This window comes from Physeter macrocephalus, chromosome 21 (assembly GCF_002837175.3).
Source record: "Physeter macrocephalus isolate SW-GA chromosome 21, ASM283717v5, whole genome shotgun sequence".
NCBI lineage: Eukaryota > Metazoa > Chordata > Mammalia > Artiodactyla > Physeteridae > Physeter > Physeter macrocephalus.
The window spans coordinates 1,458,864-1,480,415 of NC_041234.1; the positions used below are offsets into that span (position 1 = coordinate 1,458,864).

General features: G+C 41.5%; 1 protein-coding gene across 1 annotated transcript in view; it reads left to right on the forward strand.

Annotated features, from left to right (window-relative positions):
* Positions 1–21,552, forward strand: part of REPS2 (RALBP1 associated Eps domain containing 2) — a 252,286-nt gene that overhangs the window by 216,844 nt on the left and 13,890 nt on the right. The window contains exons 15-17 of the mRNA XM_024115285.1: positions 656–739; positions 1,792–1,937; positions 11,873–11,978. Coding sequence (XP_023971053.1) covers positions 656–739; positions 1,792–1,937; positions 11,873–11,978 — 336 coding nt within the window. The remainder of the gene's footprint in view (positions 1–655; positions 740–1,791; positions 1,938–11,872; positions 11,979–21,552) is intronic.

The window sequence follows — 21,552 nt, forward strand, 5'->3', positions numbered from 1 at the left end:
ATTAGTTTTTAGCAATACATACGTCCAATTATAGAAGACATTCCTCTTGAGAGGGAAGAGATATGGGAACATACGTATATGTACAACTGATTCACTTTGTTGTAAAGCAGAAACTAACACACCATTGTAAAACAGTTATACCCCAGTAAAGATGTTAAAAAAAATAAATTAAAAAATTAAAAAATTAAAAAAAAAAAAAAAAAAGAGGAAGACATTCCTGTGACTTCTTTTCCTAAGATTGAACAACGCTGGGAGGAGGGGTGGGAGGGAACAGCAGGGTCACGGAAACTTTTCTCAAGGATCAGCAGTTTCCGGCCATCCTTGGCTCTTTCTCCTTAGTGTTGTAAAGCAGAAACTAACACACCATTGTAAAACAGTTATACTCCAGTAAAGATGTTAAAAAAAAAATTAAAAAATTAAAAAATTAAAAAAAAAGAAGAAGGCATTCCTGTGACTTCTTTTCCTAAGATTGAACAACGCTGGGAGGAGGGGTGGGAGGGAACAGCAGGGTCACGGAAACTTTTCTCAAGGATCAGCAGTTTCCGGCCATCCTTGGCTCTTTCTCCTTAGTAACTCTTTTCCTAAGCTCTCTTCATTACATATTTAGGTGGTTATGTTTTTGCAGCTTTTTCCTTTCTGTGATCTTTTGCTACAGTCTGAACAAGCGTCTGAGGCCGAGTTACACCCCCAGCTGAACAGAGCCCCCTCCCAAGCTGCAGAAAGTAGTCCAACAAAGAAGGTAAGGCCAGCGTGAGGGTGTTACTGTGATGGCCTTGTGACGCCTCCCTCCCCTGGGCTGCCTGCCTCTGTGAGCAGACATACCGTTTTAAAGTTTTCATGCCCTGACATGAATGTTTATGATCCAGATTTCCTAGAATCTGGGTTCTTTGTGAAGATTAGGGTCCTGATGATTCTGGGCTCCACCTTGATGTTTCTGATAGTTTGGTACTTCCCTCTTCAACCTCCCAGCTAAATATGGTGGCCTTGCTTTTGGCAAGACCAAGAGATGCAGTGGGGAGCCCTGCTGAGCCTCGAGGGGTGCCCTGGGGGCTGGGGCCGTCTCCCCTTCCTAGTCTTTTTGCCGCGGTCCCCCCTTGCCCACCCACGTCACCAGGTCCTGGGCCATTTGCTCGCTCACTCACCGTGCTCTCCCATTCGTCTTCTCCCCTCCTTTCTCCTTCCCCACTTTCTCAGGCCCCCTCCCATCACAGAGCACAGGGGCCTGGGCTCTGGAGCACAGGTGAGGCAGGGCCTCCAAGGAAGCAGGCCAACTGTCTCCTTCCAGGAGACACAGTGGCTCGTCACTTTGGCTTGATGTAGGAGCTGGGGGTAGGAGAATGATGAGCATATGACGAAGACCTCTACAAACTTTAAAACTTAGAACAGATTCAGAACGTATTCCCCAAAGCCCCAAAGTGAGACAAGAGTGAATTTTGTCTTCAGTAAGGAAAGGCCCCGTGGTGTGAGATGCACACAGCATTTAAAAAAGAAAGGAGGGGAGGGAGAGAGGGCATCTGAGTCCTGTGTCCTTCCAGGTGACAAAAGAGGTAATAGGCTGCAAGCATGAAGAAAAAAAGAAAAAGAAAGAAGGAAAGGCCCCTGGAATCTGATGCCCGGGTCTCTCCAGGTCTTGCCGAGCCACGAATCAGCCACTTGTCCTGACGTGTCAAGTTTGAATGGAGCACATGACTGACCTTGGGGATAGGCCGAGAGGAACATGGGGCATTGACATGATGGGTGGCATTTAATTGTTTAACATTTGTTTTTTGTTTTGTTTTTTTAAATCCACAGGACATACCGTATTCTCAGCCCCCATCAAAGCCCATCCGTAGAAAATTCCGACCTGAAAATCAAGCTACAGAAAATCAAGAGCCTGCTACTGCTGTAGGCGGGCCAGCTTCTGTAGCAACCGTGAAACCCCATCCAACAGTCCAAAAGTAAGTAGAACAGATAAGTGAGCGAAAGGTCGGAAACTTCATTTTAAATCTGCATATACATATGTAAATGTAAACTTACATTTACACTCATCACCGTGGACAGGTGTGATTTTAATGGTTATAGTCTTACCTTACTCATTTCTGTGATGGGATTACAGTCTCCCGGTCACATAGAAAGAGGCTTTCTAAGTGATAGGGCTTAACTTGACCCCAGGGACGAGCAAGTCCCAGGCTGGGGTGTGCTTTGGGTTGGTTTGATTTCCTTCCCCTCCTCCCCTCCTCTTCCTTTTCTTCCTACCCCTCTTCTTTGTTCTGGCCTGTGTTTTCCTGGGAAGAAGACAGTAATATAAATGGCAGTTTCCCTCTTTGCCTGTCTTATCTCATGTTCCCCGGTGCACGTGGCCAGCTTCAAGACCCTCAGACCCGACTTTGAGTAGATGTGGTGTGTGATTCCTTTTCATCCCCATGAAGAGGTTCTGTTGTTGAGCACCTCAGCACAGAACAGTCACATGCAGAGCTGCTAAGATATCTGTCTGTATGATCAGCTGGATGGAGGGTGGGGACACCTGTGGACATGGCCCGGGACCGAGAAGACCATCCTTCTCCAGGCTTTGGCTTTAAGAAGAGCCATCACTTGCCTCAGTGAAATTGAGCCAGGTGTCCAGGGCAGAAAACTGCTGCTGCGTGTTACTTCAAGTGAGCCTGACTAATCACTAACACAAATGCTCGGGATACGTCATGGCACCGCTCCAGGGGCCTTGTGGGTCTCAGGGGCTGCTTCGGAGTTACTCCTGCTTACAGTGTTATGGGAAGAAAAGCAACAGGTTCTGTGGGTGCAGCTTTGCCTTTGAAGCCAGTCCCCATTCTGAATCTGTGCAGCAGCACTCTTTTTCAGGTAATGGCTTTTGTTTTTTCCAAACAGACAGTTTCCTGGTAGTATTAGTGCATAAAGGAAGTATATTTTGTCCTTAATAGTCACTGAGAGCTTTGGCCATCTTCCAGCCACCTTCCAGCCTAGAGGATGGATCTCTGTCAGGGTCACAGACAGCTAAACTTGCTTCCATGTTCTCCCCAGCTTTCCACTGTAATCTGCACCTCACATCAATGCTAGTCACTCAGCGGTGGCTACGACATCCTCCAAAGTGGATGGCAGGGCCGCTGGTGGAGTTCACGCAGAGATCTTTTTTTTTCATCTTTTATTTTTAAATATATAAATTTATTTATTGAGTTTTGACTGCGTTGGGTCTTCGTTGCTGCGCACGGGCTTTCTCTAGTTGTGGCGAGCGGGGGCTCCTCTTCCTTGCGGTGCGCGGGCTTCTCATTACAGTGGCTTCTCTTGTTGCGGAGCACGGGCTCTAGGCGTGCGGGCTTCAGTAGTTGTGGCATGCAGGCTCAGTAGTTGTGGCGCACGGGCTTAGCTGCTCCGCGGCATGTGGGATCTTCCCAGACCAGTGCTCGAGCCCGTGTCCCCTGCATTGGCAGGCAGATTCTTAACCACTGCGCCACCAGGGAAGTCCTCTTCATCTTTTTTAAAAGACAGCTTTATTTAGATACATTTCATGTAGCCTACAATTCACTCTTTTAAGTGTATACTTCAGTGGTTTTTAGCATATTTACGAAGTTGTGCAACCATCATAACAGTCTAATTTTAGAACATTTTCATCACCCCCAAAGGAGATTCGATGCCCATTAGCAGTCACTTTCCATTCTCCCCTCCCCCATGCCCCAGGCAACCACTCTCTACTTCCCATCTTCATAGATGTGCCTGCTCTGGCCATTTCATTTAAATGGAATCATACAACATGTGGTCTTCTGTGACTGGCTTCTTTCACTTAGCATCATGTTTTTAAGGTTCATCCATGTTGTACAGTAAGTCAGAACTTAATTTTTTTTAATTGCTGAATAATGTTCCATTATATAGATATACCACATTTTCTTCATCCATTCATCAGTTGATGGACGTTTGGGTTGTTTCCACTTTTCAGCTAATAAGAATAATGATGCTGTGAATATTTGTGTACAAATTTTTGTGTGGACTTACCTTTTCATTTGTCTTGAGTATTTATACCTAGGAGTAGAATTGCTGGGTCATATGGTAACTCTATGTTTAACAGTTTGGGGACCTGCCAAACTGTTTTCCACAGTGGCTAAAGCATTTTACAATCCTGCCAGTAAAGTATGAGGGTTCCAAATTTTCCTCCCCTTTACCAACACTTGTTATTTGATTTTTAGAGTTTTTATCATAGCCATCTTAGTGGGTGTGAAGTGGTATCTCATTGTGGTTTTGATTTTTATTGCCTTAATGAATAGTGATGTTGAGCATCTTTTCATGTGCTTATTGGCCATGTGTATAACTTCTTTGGAGAAATGTCTTCCCAGGTTTTTGCCCATTTTTAAATTGGATTATTTATCTTTTTATTTTTAAGTTATGAGTTCTTTATATACTCTGGATACAGGAACCTTGTCAGATGTATGATTTGCTAATATTTTCTCCCATTCTGTGCATTGTCGTTTCACTTTCTTTTTTTTTTTCCATGGCTCACGGGCCCAGCCGCTCCGCGGCATGTGGGATCCTCCCGGACCGCGGCACGAACCCCTATCCCCTGCATCGGCAGACGGACTCTCAACCACTGCGCCACCAGGGAAGCCCCTCTTTTCACTTTCTTGATGGTGCTATTTGCAGCACAATATTTTTAAGTTTGATCAAGTCCAGTTTCTCTAAGTTTTTTCTTTCGTCACTTGTGCTTTTGCTGTCGTACCTAAGAAACCATTGCCCAGTGGCATGGGGGGGGGTGGTGGGAGGGAGATGCAAGAGGGAGGGGATATGGGGTTATGTGTATACATGTAGCTGATTCACTTTGTCATACAGCAGAAACTAACACAACATTGTAAAGCAATTATACTCCAATAAAGATATGAAAAAAAAATTTATCTTAGAAACCACTGCCCAAATCAAATTCATGAAGATTTGTTCCTGTGTTCGCATCTAAAAGCTTTATAGTTTTAGCTCTTACATTGAGCCCTGTGGTCTATTTTTAATTCATTTTTGTGTATTATATGATGAAGGGGTCCAGCTTCATTCTTTTGCATATGGATTTCCAGTTGTCCCAGCAGCATTTGTTGAAAGGAGATATTTTCTTTTATCTGCCTGTTCAGTCACCGCCCCTCACCATGATACTCTTTCACTAGTTAGGTGCCCACGTGGGGTCAGGCGGAGAGAGGCTAGCACCCACCAGCAACGCAAATAGTGCTGTAAATGGCAGGGAACTTTATAAGACTTACTTCAGGTCCCAGACCAGTTTATTTTGGAGTGATAAGGAGCAACTTAGCATTCATAATTTTTTAAAACCTGGAGAGAGGACAGCCAGACACATGATGGTTAGTCTGTATGGCCCTTTCTCAACTAGGGTTCTGGGAGAGAATTAAGCTCTGATGCCCTTAGACATCCATTGTATGTAGTAAGTTAATCTCTCTCCAATGCATTTAGAGTGGTCGTTACTATATACCATCTTTGGGAAAACTGAGAAAAGAGTCACAAATCAAGTTGCAAAAGGGCCTTCAGCCTTTGGGGAAATTAATGTTAGAACTGACCTATTAATAAGAAACAAATTCTGCTTCAGATATCATCATTGTCTGCTCCATTTAAGGGAGAGGACCTAATAAAATATTCTCTCCAAGTGACCTCCCGAGTCCAGATTACAAGTAATAAACAGCTCTCCGATTGTGTCATCGTTAATGAGGTACCCATAAGGACAGAAGTGGGTTTTTCTTAGAAATAATTTAGCTTGATTTTTTTCCCCATATCTAATGTATCTGCTAAGGATGGATTTTGGGAAATTAGAATTGTTTGAACAGTTTAGAACTAGAGGATGTTGTGTGGCAGTACTGTGACTGAACCTGTGCCAGCCTCTGCGGCCTTTGCTCTTCTCTGGAACCCCAGGAATTGTCCTTGGCCGCCCCAGGGCATTCCAAGGAGCTTGCGTGGCAGTGTCTGCTTGTCTGTATGACGTTCTCATTGTGGCTGGGATTCTGCTTCCCTTCCCTCCTCATGTTTGGCAACACTGGAATATCTGTGGGGTTGATGATTGGCATCTCTAATGAAAACCTACCATTTCCAAGAAGAGAAAAGGCAGTATAAACTCACTTCTTAAAAGCTGTACTCAGAATTCCGTGGGAGAAACCAGGGCCCAGGGTGAAGGCTAAGAAGATTTTTCTCATCTAGAGACCCCAGTTTATATTTCTTCAAACATTGGTTCAGCTGCTTGAACATAAACCAGGTAACAGTCACTCACATAACATAGAAATTAACTACTTTCTTATGTAAAAGTCTGAGTTGGTGAGTGGTCCAGAAGAGTACCTGCCCAGGACCCAGGTACCTTCTGTCGTCTTGTTTTAGATCCCTGTGAGGGTTGCCTTTATCCATAGGGTCGGAGGTGGCTCACCTCTAACGTGTTCGTGTTCCAGGTCCCAGGAAGGGGGAAGGAACAAATGGAGAGAAAACAGATTACTTCTAAGGGCATGACTCAGAAGTGGCATGCATCACTTCTCTCGGATCCCTTTCACCCAGGCTTAGTCATGTGGCCTCATCTACTTGCGAGGGAGACATGGAAATGCAACTAGTTTCTAGTTGCATGACCGTGTGCCTAGCTCAACCTGAGGAGATGCTACTGAAAACAGGAAGGCATGAGAAGAGGATTGCAGGACAGTCTGCCACAGAACCTTCAGTGGATGAGCCTCACAGTACGCAGTTCTAAACTGAGAGATCGCCTGACGTACAACAGCAGCAGGCGAAATAAACACCTTGCTGTTACTCCCTTATCTTCCTCCTTGGAAACGAGGCCACTTAGAGCCCACCTTGGAACAGTGAGTAACAAAGTTAGGAGAACCTAGAGAGACAAACTCTAGAAGCAAGTCTTAAGAGGTAAGGCAAGTTAGACACCTTTACTGAACCCTTGAGAGGTTTTTGGGGCCGGATCCTGTCTTTGCGTTACTTAGGACTCATTTGGTTGTAAAACATAAAGAGCAACTTGAGCTAGCAAAACCCTGTTCATTATTATAAGAATACAGGGGTGACTCATGGAAACCAGGGGCAGGGATGGATTGGGAGAGAGGACTGTATACCTGTTGGCTGTCCTCCTGATTCTTCTCTGTTTTCTGTCATTTTTATCTGTGAAGACTTCTCAACCACCTTCAGCTCCAGATGTTACATTCTCACTGTGCAGGGCCCAGGCTAAACCAAACTCTTAAGCAGGACCCATACATCCCTGGGAGAGAGAATCTGGTCAGCTTAGCACAGGCCAGCATCCGTTCAAGTGTGAAAACAGAGCTGAGCGTTTCTTAAGACAAATAGGACTGTCTGCCTGGGGCCCATCCCTGTGGAGGGAGGGGGAAGGGGATGGAGACAGTTCCCAGAGGAGGGGAAACTGTTATAAGCTGGCACACTTAGCGTGGTATTTGTTTAAGTAGGGGCATCCAGTTCTGATCAACACGTACTTTCATAAAACTTTTGGACTTCCCTGGTGGTGCGGTGGTTAAGAATCTGCCTGCCAGTGCAGGGGATACAGGTTCGAGACCTGGTCTGGGAAGATCCCACATGCTTCGGAGCAACTAAGCCCGTGTGCCGCAACTACCGAGCCTGTCCTCTAGAGCCCGCGAGCCACAACTAACGAGCCCACGTGCCCCAACTACTGAAGCCCGCGCTCCTAGAGCCCGTGCTCTGCAACAAGAGAAGCCACCACAGTGAGAAGCCCGCACGCCACAACGAAGAGTAGCCCCCACTCGCCGCAACTAGAGAAAGCCCGCGCGCAGCAACGAAGACCCAGCGCAGCCAAAAATAAAATATAAATAAATAAATTTATAAAAAAAACAAACCTTTTGTTTTGTAATAATTATAGATTACAAGACAGCCCACCACAGTGAGAAGCCCGCACGCCACAACGAAGAGTAGCCCCCACTCGCCGCAACTAGAGAAAGCCCGCGCGCAGCAACGAAGACCCAGCGCAGCCAAAAATAAAATATAAATAAATAAATTTATAAAAAAAACAAACCTTTTGTTTTGTAATAATTATAGATTCATAGGAAATTCAAAAATAGTACAAAGAAGTCCTGTGTATCTTTCACCTAGTTTCTCTCAATGATTGCATTTTACCTAACTATAGTATAATATCAAAACCAGGAAATGGACGTTGGGGCAGTGTATATGTATAGTTCTTTGCCATTTTATCACATGTGTATGTCTTGTAACCACCACTGTAATCAAGGTACAGGAGTCACCCTTACCCCATCTTCTTCTTTACTCCTTACCCGTGGTAACCATCGATCAGTTTCCCATCTCTATAACTTTGTCATTTTCTGAATGTTATGTTCATAGAAGCACACAGCATGTGACCTTCTGAGTTTGGCTTGTTTTCACTCGGCGTAATGCCCTTGACATCTGTCCAAGTTGTTGTATAAATCAATACTGCTAAGCAGTATTCTATGCTATGGGTGTACCACAGTTTGTTTAGCCATTCACCTATTGAGAGACATTTTGTTTGTGTCTAGTTGTCGAGTATTACAGATCAAGCTGCTGTGAGCATCTGTGTACGGGTTCTTGTGTATACGAAAGTTTTCATTTCTCTGGGCTAAATGTCCACGAGTGTGATTGTTGGGTTGTGTGCTAAGTGTATATTTAGTTTTTAAAGAAACTGCCAAGTTGTTTTCCAAAATGGCTGTACCATTTTATCTTCCCACCAGCACTGTATGAGGTTCAGTGTCTCCACATCCTCACCAGCATTTGGTATTGTCACTGTTTTTTAAATTTAGCTGTTCTAATACATGTGTAGTGGTATCCCACTGTGGTATTAATTTGCATTTCCCTAATGGCTAGAACATCTTTTCATGTGTGTATTTGCCATCATGTGTCCTCTTTGGTGACATGTCTCTTCACATCTCCTTTGCCCGTTTTCTAATTGAATTGTTTTTTAATGTTGAGTTTTGAGAGTTCTTTATATATTCTAAATACAAATCAGTGTGGTTTGCAGTGTTTTCTCTCAGTCTGTGGCTTGTTTTCTCATCCTCTTAAAAGAGTCTTTTGCAGAGCAAAAGTTTCAAAATTTTAAGGAAGTCCAACTTACTTATTTCTTTTCCTTTTATGGATTCTGCTTTTCTTGTCACCTCTAAAATCTCTTCACTAAGCTCTAGGTCCTGAAGATTTTTTCTCTTACGTTTTCTTCTAAAGGTTTTATAATTTTACACTTTATATTTAAGATGGTGATCCATTTTGTGTTAATTTTTATATAAGGTGTGAGATTTGGGTCAAGGTTCATTTTTTGGCCTATGGATATTGAATTGCTTCGGCACTTTTGTTGAAAAGGCTGTTCTTTCTCCATTGACTTGCTTTTGCACGTCTGTCAAAAATAAGTTGGTTGTACTAGTGTGAGTCTATTTCTGGGTTCTTTATTCTGTTCCGTTGATCTATGTGTCTTTCCCTCTGCCAATACCACACAAGATAGTAACGAAGATTAGTATCTTCATTACTTCACCACTTGATACTATAGCTATAGGTCTTCTGTTTTTCCCACTTATAATTATTTTTCAAAATTGTTTAGCGATTCTGATTCCTTTGACTTTCCATTTGATTTTAGAATAATTTTGTCTTGAGGTACAAAAATCCTACTGAGATTTCTATAGGAATTATGTTAAACCTTTATGTCAATCTGGGGAGAGTTGACATCTTTTACTATGTTGAGTTTTCCAATCCATGAACATTTATTTCTCTATTTATTTAGATCCTATTTTATTTTTTTCATCGGTGTTGTATTGTTCTCAGCATGTAAATTACGTATATGTTGTGATCTGTCTAAGAATTTCAGCTTGAGTCTTTATAAATGAAGTTGTATTTTTGATTTTGATTTTCAGGTGTTCATTGTTAGTATATCAAAATACTATTGATTTTTGTAGATTTATCTATCTTGCAAATTCACTTCTGTCCTTACTGAAATCACTTGTTAGTTCTAGGAGTTTTTTATAGATTCCTTGGAATTTTCTACATGGACCGTCGTGTCATCTGCAAATAGGGACAGTTTCGTTTCTTTCTTTTCAATATGTGTACCTTTTGTTTCCTTTTGTTGTATAATTGGGCTGGCTAGGACTTCCAGCACTCTGTTGAAAATAGTGATGAGAGTAGAAATTTTTGCCTTGTTCCTAAGCTTAGGGGGAACCATTCAGTTTTTCATTAAGTATGATGTTAGCTATAGTTTTTTTGGTAGAGGTTCTTTATCAAGTTGAGGAAGTTCACCTCTATTCATAGCTTTCTGAGAGTTTTTATTATAAATTGGTGTTGCGTTTTTTCAGGTGCTTTTTCTACATTAGTTGATATGGTCATGTGATTTTTTCTTTCACCTGTTAAGATGGTGAATTATATTGATTGTTTTTTGAATATTGAATCAGTCTTGTATCCCTGGAATAAACTCCTCTTGGTCATGATATATAATTCTTTTTTATATTGCTGAATTCTATTTGCTAATATTTTATTAAAGATTTTACATCTATATTCAGGAGGGATATTGTGTCTAATTTTCTGTCTTGTTAGGCTGCCCCTTTCCAAGTCCTTTGGCTAGAGAAGGCAGAATTTTGGGGAGGCTTTATATTGTCTGCTCTCACTGGCATTGATGGGATGCGTGAAGTGAAAAAGAAAACCCAGGGAATTCATGGCTATTCTTTCCCTGGGTACTGAGTTCCCTAGCTGGTTTGCCTTCTTCACTCCACTTTGCAGAGTCATCTTATATTATTCTGTATATTATGTCCAGGGTTTTAACTGTATTTAGTGGAAGGAATAGAGAGAAGTGTGCCTACTCCGTCTCATCCTGAAACCAGAAATCCAATCTATATCTTGTAAAAAAAATAGATCTTGAAGCCTCTTCCCTGCCTATTTATGGGTAAAAAAAAAATTAATCTTTCAACTTGTTGGGGAGGGAGCATGCCTTCTACAGGTGAGCAGAGTGGCTAGCATAGTGTATATTCGTAATGAATAGTCACCAGATCTCTCTAGTGGTCACAATGCATTCTAGTTCAGTCGCTCAGGCCTAGAACCCTTCTCCCAGTGATTACAAATATGTTTGTTTTTCTAGGGGAACTTAGATTGCCCTTTTGCTCTGAGGATTCAGTAGTTCTTGCTGTGGGATATAAGGATGTAAGTTCTACAACCACATTGACAGTTTTGAGGGGGAAAGAGGGTGCTAAGAAAAATTAGGGCCAGACAGGCAGTGTAAGCAGAGACGGTGATGAGCCGGGTGGGATGTATGGTCCCCTTAGTTATACCTGTTCTGTGAATTTACTCTTGACTTAATTTAGGAAGACTGGTATTAAAACATTTTTGTGTTTTTCTCAAGTGCCAGAGAATGTATGTTGGTGTATGCACATGCTCGCATGCACTCACACACGTACACACTCAGACATTCATGCCAAATAATAAAGAAATAAAAGAGAGGTATGTATGTAGGCTGGCTAAGTTAATGTAGGATTTTTTGCTAAAGGGAATATTCTTCTATTCTTTTCCTTCACACTTGTCCACGGTGCCACTTGCAGTTCTTTTAAACACCATTAATGATTGCACAAAAAGGGCATATCAGTTAATATCGTTTGTCAGGAAGAAATAGTTATTAAAATGTCTTTGGATAAATGGAACGAAGAGTGTTTGAAAAGGCCCAATTCACAGCTTTTCTTCAAGTTATAAAATGGAAATTACTTCAGGTGTAAATAATTCATCCCAACAAATTTGTTTCCTTTGGTGTGTGCCTGCCTGCCTGCCTGCGTGAATATCTGATTTTATTTTTGGAGCCCTGTGACATTAGCCCCTTGTTAGTTTAGCACTTACTGTGACTCAGAGAGTTCTGACCCACAAGGATCCAGACCTCTAAGTTCTATTTCAGTGAACTGTTTGTACTTTTTTGTAGACAGTCTTCCAAACAGAAGAAGGCTATTCAAACTGCTATCCGCAAAAATAAAGAGGCAAATGCAGTGCTGGCCCGGTTGAACAGTGAACTCCAGCAGCAGCTCAAGGTAAGGAGCTTCCTGAATTTGGATTACCAGGCTTTGTGTCTGTCTGTTGTGTTTTGTTTTGACAAACATTGGCTGAGAATCTGGTTCCATTCCTGTTGGTAAGACTTGCTCTTTGTTCTCAAACTCCTTTTGGAAGGCAGAGTTGCTGTATTTAAGTTTCATGGGTTGGTTCTTGTATGCTTAGAGGAAGACTCATAGCTTTAATATGCAGGCTGCATGTTGTGTGCTAGTTAAAAAGACAGAGAAGCTATTACAAAGGCTCTTTGAAGCATTCTTTATTGTCCAAGCCTTCTGGGTAAACCCCTCATTTGTTTAGATCCTCCATGAGTGATGCTATACTTATTTCATTGGAAGAGGGTGGCCCCGATCCTCTCGAAGGCTAACTCCTGCCCTGGTATCTTGGAAATGGTTCCATATCAGCTTCTCAAGGACATTACCCCATCCTCATCGCCTGTTTCTCTTCACCATTAGTCTCCCCTGTATTAGTTTCCCAGGGCTGTCCTAACAAAGTGCTACAAACTTGGTGACTTAAAATAGTAGCAACTTATTCTCTCCCAGCTCTGGAGGCTAGAAGTGTGAATCACAGTGTCAGCAGGGCTATGCTATCTCTGAAGGCTCTAGGGGGGAATTCTTCCTTTCTTCTTCCAGTTTCTGGTGGTGGCTGGCAGTCCTTGGCTGGTAGATGCATCACTCCAGTTTCTGCCTCTGCTGTCACATGGCATTTTCTCTGTGTCTCTCTGTGTCTGTGTCCAATTCCTCTTTTTATCATGCCCTCTTTTTATAAGGATACCAGTCATTGGGTTAGGGCTCACCCTAATCTAGCACAGTCTCATTTCTAACTAGATTATATCCACAAAGACCCTATTTCCATAGAAGGTCACATTTACAGGTACGTGGGGTTGGGAGTTAAACATATATTTTCGGGGCACCCACGACACCCCCTGATTCTCTGCTGGGTCATTGCCACCCACACATAAACATGCTCTGGTGTTGTCCAGTGTGTTGACGCCACATCCTCCTTCAGCTGCTGCCCCGTCTCTCTGGTCTCCTTTTCACAGCCAAGTTTCTTAAGTGTTGTTTTCATTTACTGTCTCTCATTCCTCACCAACAGTTTTCTCTCCCTCCACTTCGTTGTGGCTTTCGTTCTCCTCCACTTACACCCCTCTTACAGTCAAATTCAGTGGGCCTGTTTTAACATCGTTTGGATTTTCAGAAAAATCGATGCCATTGACCGTTGACCATTCCTTCGTCTGAAGTGTCTTTTCTAACTGGTTTTTGGGATATCATACTTTCCTTGTTGTCCTTCTACTTCACCGGTGATTCCTCTTTAGAAGTCTCTGCTGTCCCTTCCTTTTTCTCTTTCGTTACTACCCCGCTTTGCCCTAGTTTTTTTTTTTTTTGGCTGCGCCATGTGGCTTGTGGGATCTCAGTTCCCAGATCAGGGATTGAACCCAGGCCATGACAGTCAAAGCCCGGAATCCTAACCACTAGGCCACCAGGGAGCTCCCCCTAATATTTTATTGTGAACATTTTCAAGCATACAAGAAAGTTGAAAGAATCATACGGTGAATATTTTCATAGCCACCACTTCGGTTCTACCATTCACGTCTCGTTATACTTGTTTTATCACATGTTTTTCTATCCCTCTTATCTATCCTTCAGTCCATCTTATTTTTAACATGTTTTCAAGTAAATTGCAGACATCTGTATGCCTCCCCTAAATATTTTAATATGCATATCATTAACTAGTGTTCAATTTTTTTATTTTTGGCGGTACATGGGCCTCTCACTGTTGTGTCCTCTCCCGCTGCGGAGCACAGGCTCCGGACGTGCAGGCTCAGCGGCCATGGCTCACGGGCCCAGCCGCTCCGCGGCATGTGGGATCTTCCCGGACCGGGGCACGAACCCGCATCCCCTGCATCGGCAGGCGGACTCCCAACCACTGCGCCAGGGAAGCCCCTAGAGTTCAATATTTTTACAAGTTTTTCTCATGTTGTAAATTTTACATACAATGAGTGTACAAATCTTAAGTGTACACTTGCTGACTTTTTAACAAATGCATCTACTTATGGATCTCAACCCCCTATCAAGATATAGAACATTACCATCTCCCCGGAAAGCTCCCTCATGCTCCTTCCCAGTTAATTTCTGCCCCACTCACATAGAGGTAACCACTATTCTAAACTTCTTAGGCCATACTGTTGCCTATTCTGTAACTTTCTGTAAATGGTGTCCTCTGACATGCACTTTTATGGAAAGCTTCTTTCACTTAGTATTATGTTTTTGAGATTCATTTTCATTGTTGTATGTCTCAGTAATCTTTTCCTTTATATTGCTGAGTGGTATTCTATTGAGTGAATATACTGCAATTTGGTTATCAATTTTCCTATTAGTGGACCCCTGAGATGGTTCTAGTTTTTGCTATTTTGAATAAAACTACATTCTTGGATAAGTCTTTGTGTGGGAATATGTTCTCATTTCTCTTGGGTAAATTTCTAGGATTAGGATTAGTAGGTAATATGGTGATTGTGTGTGATTAGTTTTAATAGAAACTGCTAGAGCTTTTCCCAAAGTGGTTGTAGCATTTAGTACTCCCACCACTACCGTGTGAGAGTTCTGGTTGTTCCTCATCCTCGCCAACACTTGGTGTTATTGTTTTAATTTTTAGCTAGTCCTGTGGTGAGATAGTTTTTATTTTACATCTCCTTAGCAGTTTTCTATGTGATTATTTACTTTTCATATATTTTACTTTATGAAGTGTCTTTTCCAAATATTTGGCCATTTAAAAATCATTTTCAGCCTTTTTTGTGGAGTTGTAGGTAGATGCGTTTTATATATCTTGGTTACCAGTCCTTTGTCAAGGTATATATTTTATGAATGTTTTCTTCTAGTCTTTGTTTCGCCTATTAATTTTTTTAACTGAATCTTTTCATGAACAGAACTTTTTAACTTTGATAAAGTCTGATTTATCATTTTTTCCTCTTATGGTTTATTAACTTTCTTCCTATATAGGGAAACTTTGCCTACATCTGAATTATGAAGATATTCTCCTATGTTTTCTTCTAAAGCCGTTCTTGTTATAACTTTTACATTTAGATTTATGATAACATTTGGTTCTTTTTAAACTACTTTATTGAGATACGATTGTACGTACCTCAATAAAGCTGTACATATTTAATGTATGCAACATGATGAGTTTGGAGATCACTATACATCCATGAGTCTGTCGCAGTTTATGCCATAAAACTGCCCATCACCTCTAAAAATTCCCTCTCACCCTCATTATTATTATTTATTTTTATTGAAGTATTGTTGCCGTAGTTGCTGTACAATGTTATGTAAGTTATAGGTGTACAGTATAGTGATTCATGATTTTTAAAGGTTATACTCCATTTATAGTCATTATAAAATATTGGCTATATTCCCTGTGTTGTACAATATATCCTTGTAGCTTATTTTATACCTATTAATTTATACCTCTTAATCTCCTACCCCTATAATGCCCCTTTCCCCTTTTCTCTCCCCACTGGTAACCATTAGTTTGTTCTTTGTATCTGTGAGTCTGCTTCCTTTTTGTTATATTCACAAGTTTGTTGACTTTTTTTTAGATTCCACATATAAGTGAGATCATACAGTATTTGTCTTTCTCTGTCTGACTTATTTCACTTAGCATAATGCCCCAAGTCCATCCATGTTGCTGCAAATGGCACAATTTCATTCTGTTTTATCACTCACATAATTATCATTTCTTTTATGTGGTGAGAACATTTAAGATTTACTTTCTTAGCAATTTTTAAGTATGTAATACAGTATTGTTAGCTATAGTCACCATGCTATACATTAGATCCCCAGAACTTATTCATCTTATGATTGGAAGTATGTACCCTTGCCCAACATCTCCCCATTTCCTGCACCCCCTCCCCCCAGCCTCTGGCAACCACCATTCTACTCTGTTTCTATGAATTTGGCCTTTTTTAGATTGCACATATAAGTGATATCATATGGTATTTGCCTTTCTCTGTGTGACTTATTTCACTTAGCATAGTGCCCACAAGGTCCATCCATGTCACAAATGGCAGAATTTCCTTCTTTGTTACAGCTGAATAATACCCTGTTGTACGTATGTACCGCATCTTCTTTATCCATTCGTCTGTAGATGGAAACTTAAGTTGTTTCCGTATCTTAGCTATTGTATCAATGCATAATGCTGCAGTGAACATGGGAGTGCACATATCCCTTTGAGGTCCTGATTTCATTTCCTTTGGATACCCAGAAGTGGGATTGCTAGATCATATGATGGTTCTTTTTTTTTAATTTTGAGAAACGTCCATACTATTTTCTGTAGTTGCTGGATCAATTTACATTCCGACCAACATTGCACAAGCATTCCCTTTTCTCCACATCCTTGCCAACACTTATCTCTTATCTTTTTGATGATAACCATTCTAACAGGTGTGAGGTGATATCTCATTGTGGTTTTGACTTGCATTTCCCTGATGATTAGTGATGTTGAGCACATTTTCATGTAGCTGTTGGCCATTTGTTTTAGAATGTTGTGTTTCCATTTTTATTTGTTTCAAGATATTTCTTTGATTCCCCTTTTGACTTCTTCTTTGACTCATTGGTTGTTCAGGAGTGTTTTGTTTAACTTCCACATATTTCTGAATTTTCTAGTTTTCTTCCTGTTACTGATTTCTAGTTTAATAACTTTGCAGTTACAAAAGGTACTTGGTATGATTTTGATATTCTTAAGTCTGCTAAGACTTATCTTGTAACCTATCGTATGATATATCCTCGAGAGTATTTCATGCGCGCTTGAGAAGAATATATATTCTGCTTCTTGTTGGCTGGAATGTTCTGTATATGTCTGTTAGGTCCAAGTCCAGCATTTCCCTGTTGATTTTCTGTCTGGATGATATACCCACTGTTGAAAGTAAGGTATTGAAGTCCCCTCCTATTATTGTATTGTTGTCTATTTCTTCCTTCAGATCTTTTAGTATTTGCTTAATATATTTAGGTGCTCCGATGTTGCCTGCATGTATATTTACGATTGTTATATTTTCTTTATGAATTAATCCCTTTAACATTATATAATGACATTCTTTGTCTCTTGTTATAGTTTTTGGCCTAAAGTCTATTTTGTCTGGTAAAAGAATAGCTACCCTGTTCTCTTTTGGTATCTACTTGCTTGGAATATCTTTTTCATCCCTTCATTCTTTCTTATGTGTGACTGTAAAACTGAAGTGAGTCTCCTGTAGGCAGCATATAGTTCAGTCTTGTTTTTTAAATCCATCCAGCTGCTCTATGCCTTTGGATTGGAGAATTTAATTCATTTACATTTAAAGTGAATGTTGATAGGTAAGGATTTACAAATACCATGTTACTATTTTCTGGCTATTTTGTAGTTCTCTTGTTGTTTTCTTCCTCTCTTACTGCCTGCCTTTGTGAATTGATGATTTTCCACAATGGTATGCTTTGATTGTCTTCTCTTTATCTTTTGTGAATCTACTCTAGGTTTTTGTATTTGCTTTGTTGTTATCATGAGGCTTACATAAAATATCTTGTAGATATAACAGTCTATTATATGCTGATAACAGCTTCACTTGGACTGTGTATAAAAACTCTACCCTTTTACTTCCCCCTTTTTGTTTCTGATGTCATCATTTACTTCTTTTCCTATTTTGTATTCATTAACAAGTTATTGTAGCTATAGTTATTTAAAAATTTTTTTTGCGGTACGCAGGCCCCTCACTGCCGTGGCCTCTCCTGCCTTGGAGCATAGGCTCTGGACGCGCAGGCTCAGCGGCCATGGCTCACGGGCCCAGCCGCCCCGCAGCACGCGGGATCCTTCCGGACTGGGGCATGAACCCGCGACCCCCGCATCGGCAGGCGGACCCCCCCCCCCAACCACTGTGCCACCAGGGAAGCCCTATAGTTATTTTTAATATTCTTTTCCTTTAACCTTTATACTAGATTTAAGTGGTTAACACACTACCATATTACAGTATTAGAGTATTCTGAATTTGACTATATACTTAACTTTACCCCAGTATATTGTATGTTTTCATGTTACTAATTAGTGTCCTTTCATTTAGCTTGAAGAACTCCTTTCTACATTTCTTGTAAGGCAGGTCTAGTGGTGATGAACTCCCTCAGCTTCTGTTTGCCTGGGAAAGTCTTTATCTCTCCTTCATTTCTGAAGGATAACTTGGCTGAATAGCATATTCTTGGTTGGCAGTTTTTTTCTTTTTCTTTTAGAACTTTGGATTATCATCCCACTCTCTCAAAAGATGCCTGCTGAGAAATCCACAGATAGCCTTATGAGAGGTCCCTTTTAAGTTACAAGCTTCTTTTCTCCTGCTGCTTTTAAGATTTTTCTCTTTGTCTTTGATTTTTGACAAATTTATTATAATGAGTCTTAAAGAGGAACTCTTTTTTAAAAAAATAAATTTATTATTTTATTTATTTATTTTTGGCTGCATTGGGTCTTCGTTGCTGCACGTGGGCTTTCTCTAGTTTTGGTGAGCAGAGTCTACTCTTCGTTGCAGTGCCCATGGGCTTCTCATTGCGGTGGCTTCTGTTGTTGTGAGGCACGGGCTCTAGAGCACAGGCTCAGTAGTTGTGGCGCATGGGCTTAGCTGCTCCGCGGCATGTGGGATCTTCCCGGACCAGGGCTCGAACCTGTGTCCCCTGCATTGGCATGTGGATTCTTAGGCACTGCGCCACCAGGGAAGTCCAAGAGGAACTCTTAAGTTGAGTTTGTTTAATGATCTGTGAGCTTCATGAACTTGGATATCCATATGTCTCCCGAGATTTGGGAAGTTCTCAGCCATTATTTCTTCAAATAAGCTTTCTGCCCTCTTCTCTCTCTTTTCAACTTCAGGAACTCTCATAATTCACAAACTATTTCTTTTGATGACATCCCATAGATCATGTACCTTTCTTCATTCTTTTAAACTCTTTTTTCTTTGTTCTTCTCTGACTGGATAGTTTCAAAATCCCTGTCTTCTATCTCAGATTCTTTCTTCTGCTTGATCCATTCAGATGTTGATGTTCTGTATTATATTTTTAATTGCATTCTTCAGCTCCAGAATTTCTGTGTAGTTCTTTTTTATGATTTCTGTCTCTTTGTTAAACTTCTCATTTTATTCGTGTAGTGTAGTTTTCCTGATTTAATTGACTTCTCTTTCTGTGTTTTCTTGCAGCACATTGAGTTTCCTTAAAATAGCCATTTAAAATTCTTTATTGGGAAAATCATAGATCTCCATGTCTTTGGGATTGGTTACTGGAAGATTATTGTAGTTCTTTGGTGGCGTCATGTTTCCTTGAAGTTTTGTATTGCTGTCTTCACATTTGAAATAGCAGTCACCCCCTCCAGTCTTTACTAACTGCCTTCAGGAGAGAAATACTTTCTATCAGCCCTATTAGAGATTCTGAGAATTTCTTAGATTTTCTATGGGTACACTTGCTCAACATTTCTTGTTCCTTCTTGTGGCAGAATTCTTAAGCTTGTGTGCCTTATTCTGATCCTGCACAACACCAGGTCAACTGCTAACAGCCTCCCTTTTGTTTCCCAAAGATGGCACTACAGATCAAATTTGTGGTCTCTCATGGTCCACAGATTTGGGCCAGCAAGGCTTTCTGTATGTGCTCAGTCAGTCATGCTGCTGTCATCAGGAATGTGAACAGGAAGCTTGCCACAAGTTGGTGGTGTGTGTAAGTCCCATGGAGTGCTGAGAGTGCCCCATGGCCAGTTGGAGGATCCCCAGGGGCTTATGGGTGGGCTTCTTTTTTTTTTTTCTGTGGTATGCGGGCCTCCCTCTGTTGTGGCCTCTCCCGTTGCGGAGCACAGGCTCCGGACGCGCAGGCTCAGCGGCCATGGCTCACGGGCCCAGCCGCTCCGCGGCATGTGGGATCCTCCCAGACCGGGGCGTGAACCCGGTTCCCCCGCATCGGCAGGCGGACGCGAAACCACTGCGCCACCAGGGAAGCCCTGGGTGGGCTTCTTGATGGAGTCCCTGGACACATTTAGTAGGATCCATGTTCCTATAATCCTCTTTTGAGAGTCCTGTTTGCCACTCTCCAGCCTCTTTCCTCTCCCCACCCCCCAGTCATGCAGTTCACAATTCAGTGCTCTGGATGGCGTGAGACAGGAATGAGCCTCTTTGACAGTGTCCCACACAGCCAGGGAAACTGGGTGCTCGCATATGTGCTCTTCCTTCCCCCATGAGAAAAATCATAGGCCAAGATCTTTTTTAGTCCTAAGCTGTGCTGCTTTGTGAGAAGGTGATGTGAGTAGTCAAACAGTTCTTCTTACCCTCCGCAGTGCATCTAGACTTGTATTATTTTCCTCTGACATTGTGCTGGAACTTCTCTGCTTGAAACTTGAACTTCCACAAAGGCTGTTCATCTGTGGGTGATTGTCTAAAACAGTGTTTTCCAGGGTCTCCTGGACTGTGGCTGAGAGGGGCTAGAGCTGCTTTGTGGGCCCCTGCTGGGTCCAGAGCCGGAACTGAGGTCTGTGTGCCTATTACCCGATGTGTGGCTGGACGTTACTCCACCTGGGTCCCTTGGTGTATGGTGCTGGATCCCAAAGCTCCCAAAAAGGCACTTTGTCTGTGAATAGAGGCCAAACTGTTATTGGCAGGGGGATATGGATGAAGGATGTCTTACTCAGCCGTGCTGCTGACATCACTCCTGGTAGTTCTATGTTTAATTTTTAAAATGAACTTCCATAGTGTTTTCCATAGTGGCTGCACCAATATCTATGATACATTTTGAATTAAGTTTTATATATGCTGTGAGATTAGAGTCAAGGTTCATTTTTTTCCATACCAGTATCTCATTAATCTAGAACCATTTGAAGAAAAGAGTTTCTTTTCCTCCTTGGATTACTCTGGTGCCTTTGTCAAAAATCTAATGACTATATAAGTGTGATTTATTTATGGGTACTTATTCCATTCTGTTAACCTATTTGTTGATCTTTTTTTGACATCTTTACTGGAGTATAATTGCTTTACAATGGTGTGTCAGTTTCTGCTTTATAACAAAGTGAATCAGCTATACATGTACATATATACCAATATCTCCTCCCTCTTGCGTCTCCCTCCCACCCTCCCTATACCACCACTCTAGGTGGTCACAGAGCACCGAGCTGATCTCCCTGTGCTATGCAGCTGCTTCCCACTACCTGTCTATTTTACATTTGGTAGTATATATAAGTCCACGCCACTCTATCACTTCGTCCCAGCTTAACCTTCCCCCTCCCCGTGTCCTCAAGTCCATTCTCTAAGTCTGAGTCTTTACTCCTGTCCTGACCCTAGGTTCTTCAGAAACATTTTTTTTTAGATTTTATATATATGTGTTAGCATACGGTATTTATTTTTCTCTTTCTGACTTACTTCACTCTGTATGACAGTCTCGACATCCATTCACTTCAATACAACTAACTCAATTTGGTTTCTTTTTATGGCTGAGTACTATTCCATTGTATACATGTGCCACATCTTCTTTATCCATTCATCTGTCGATGGACACTTAGGTTGCTTCCATGTCCTGGCTATTGTAAATACAG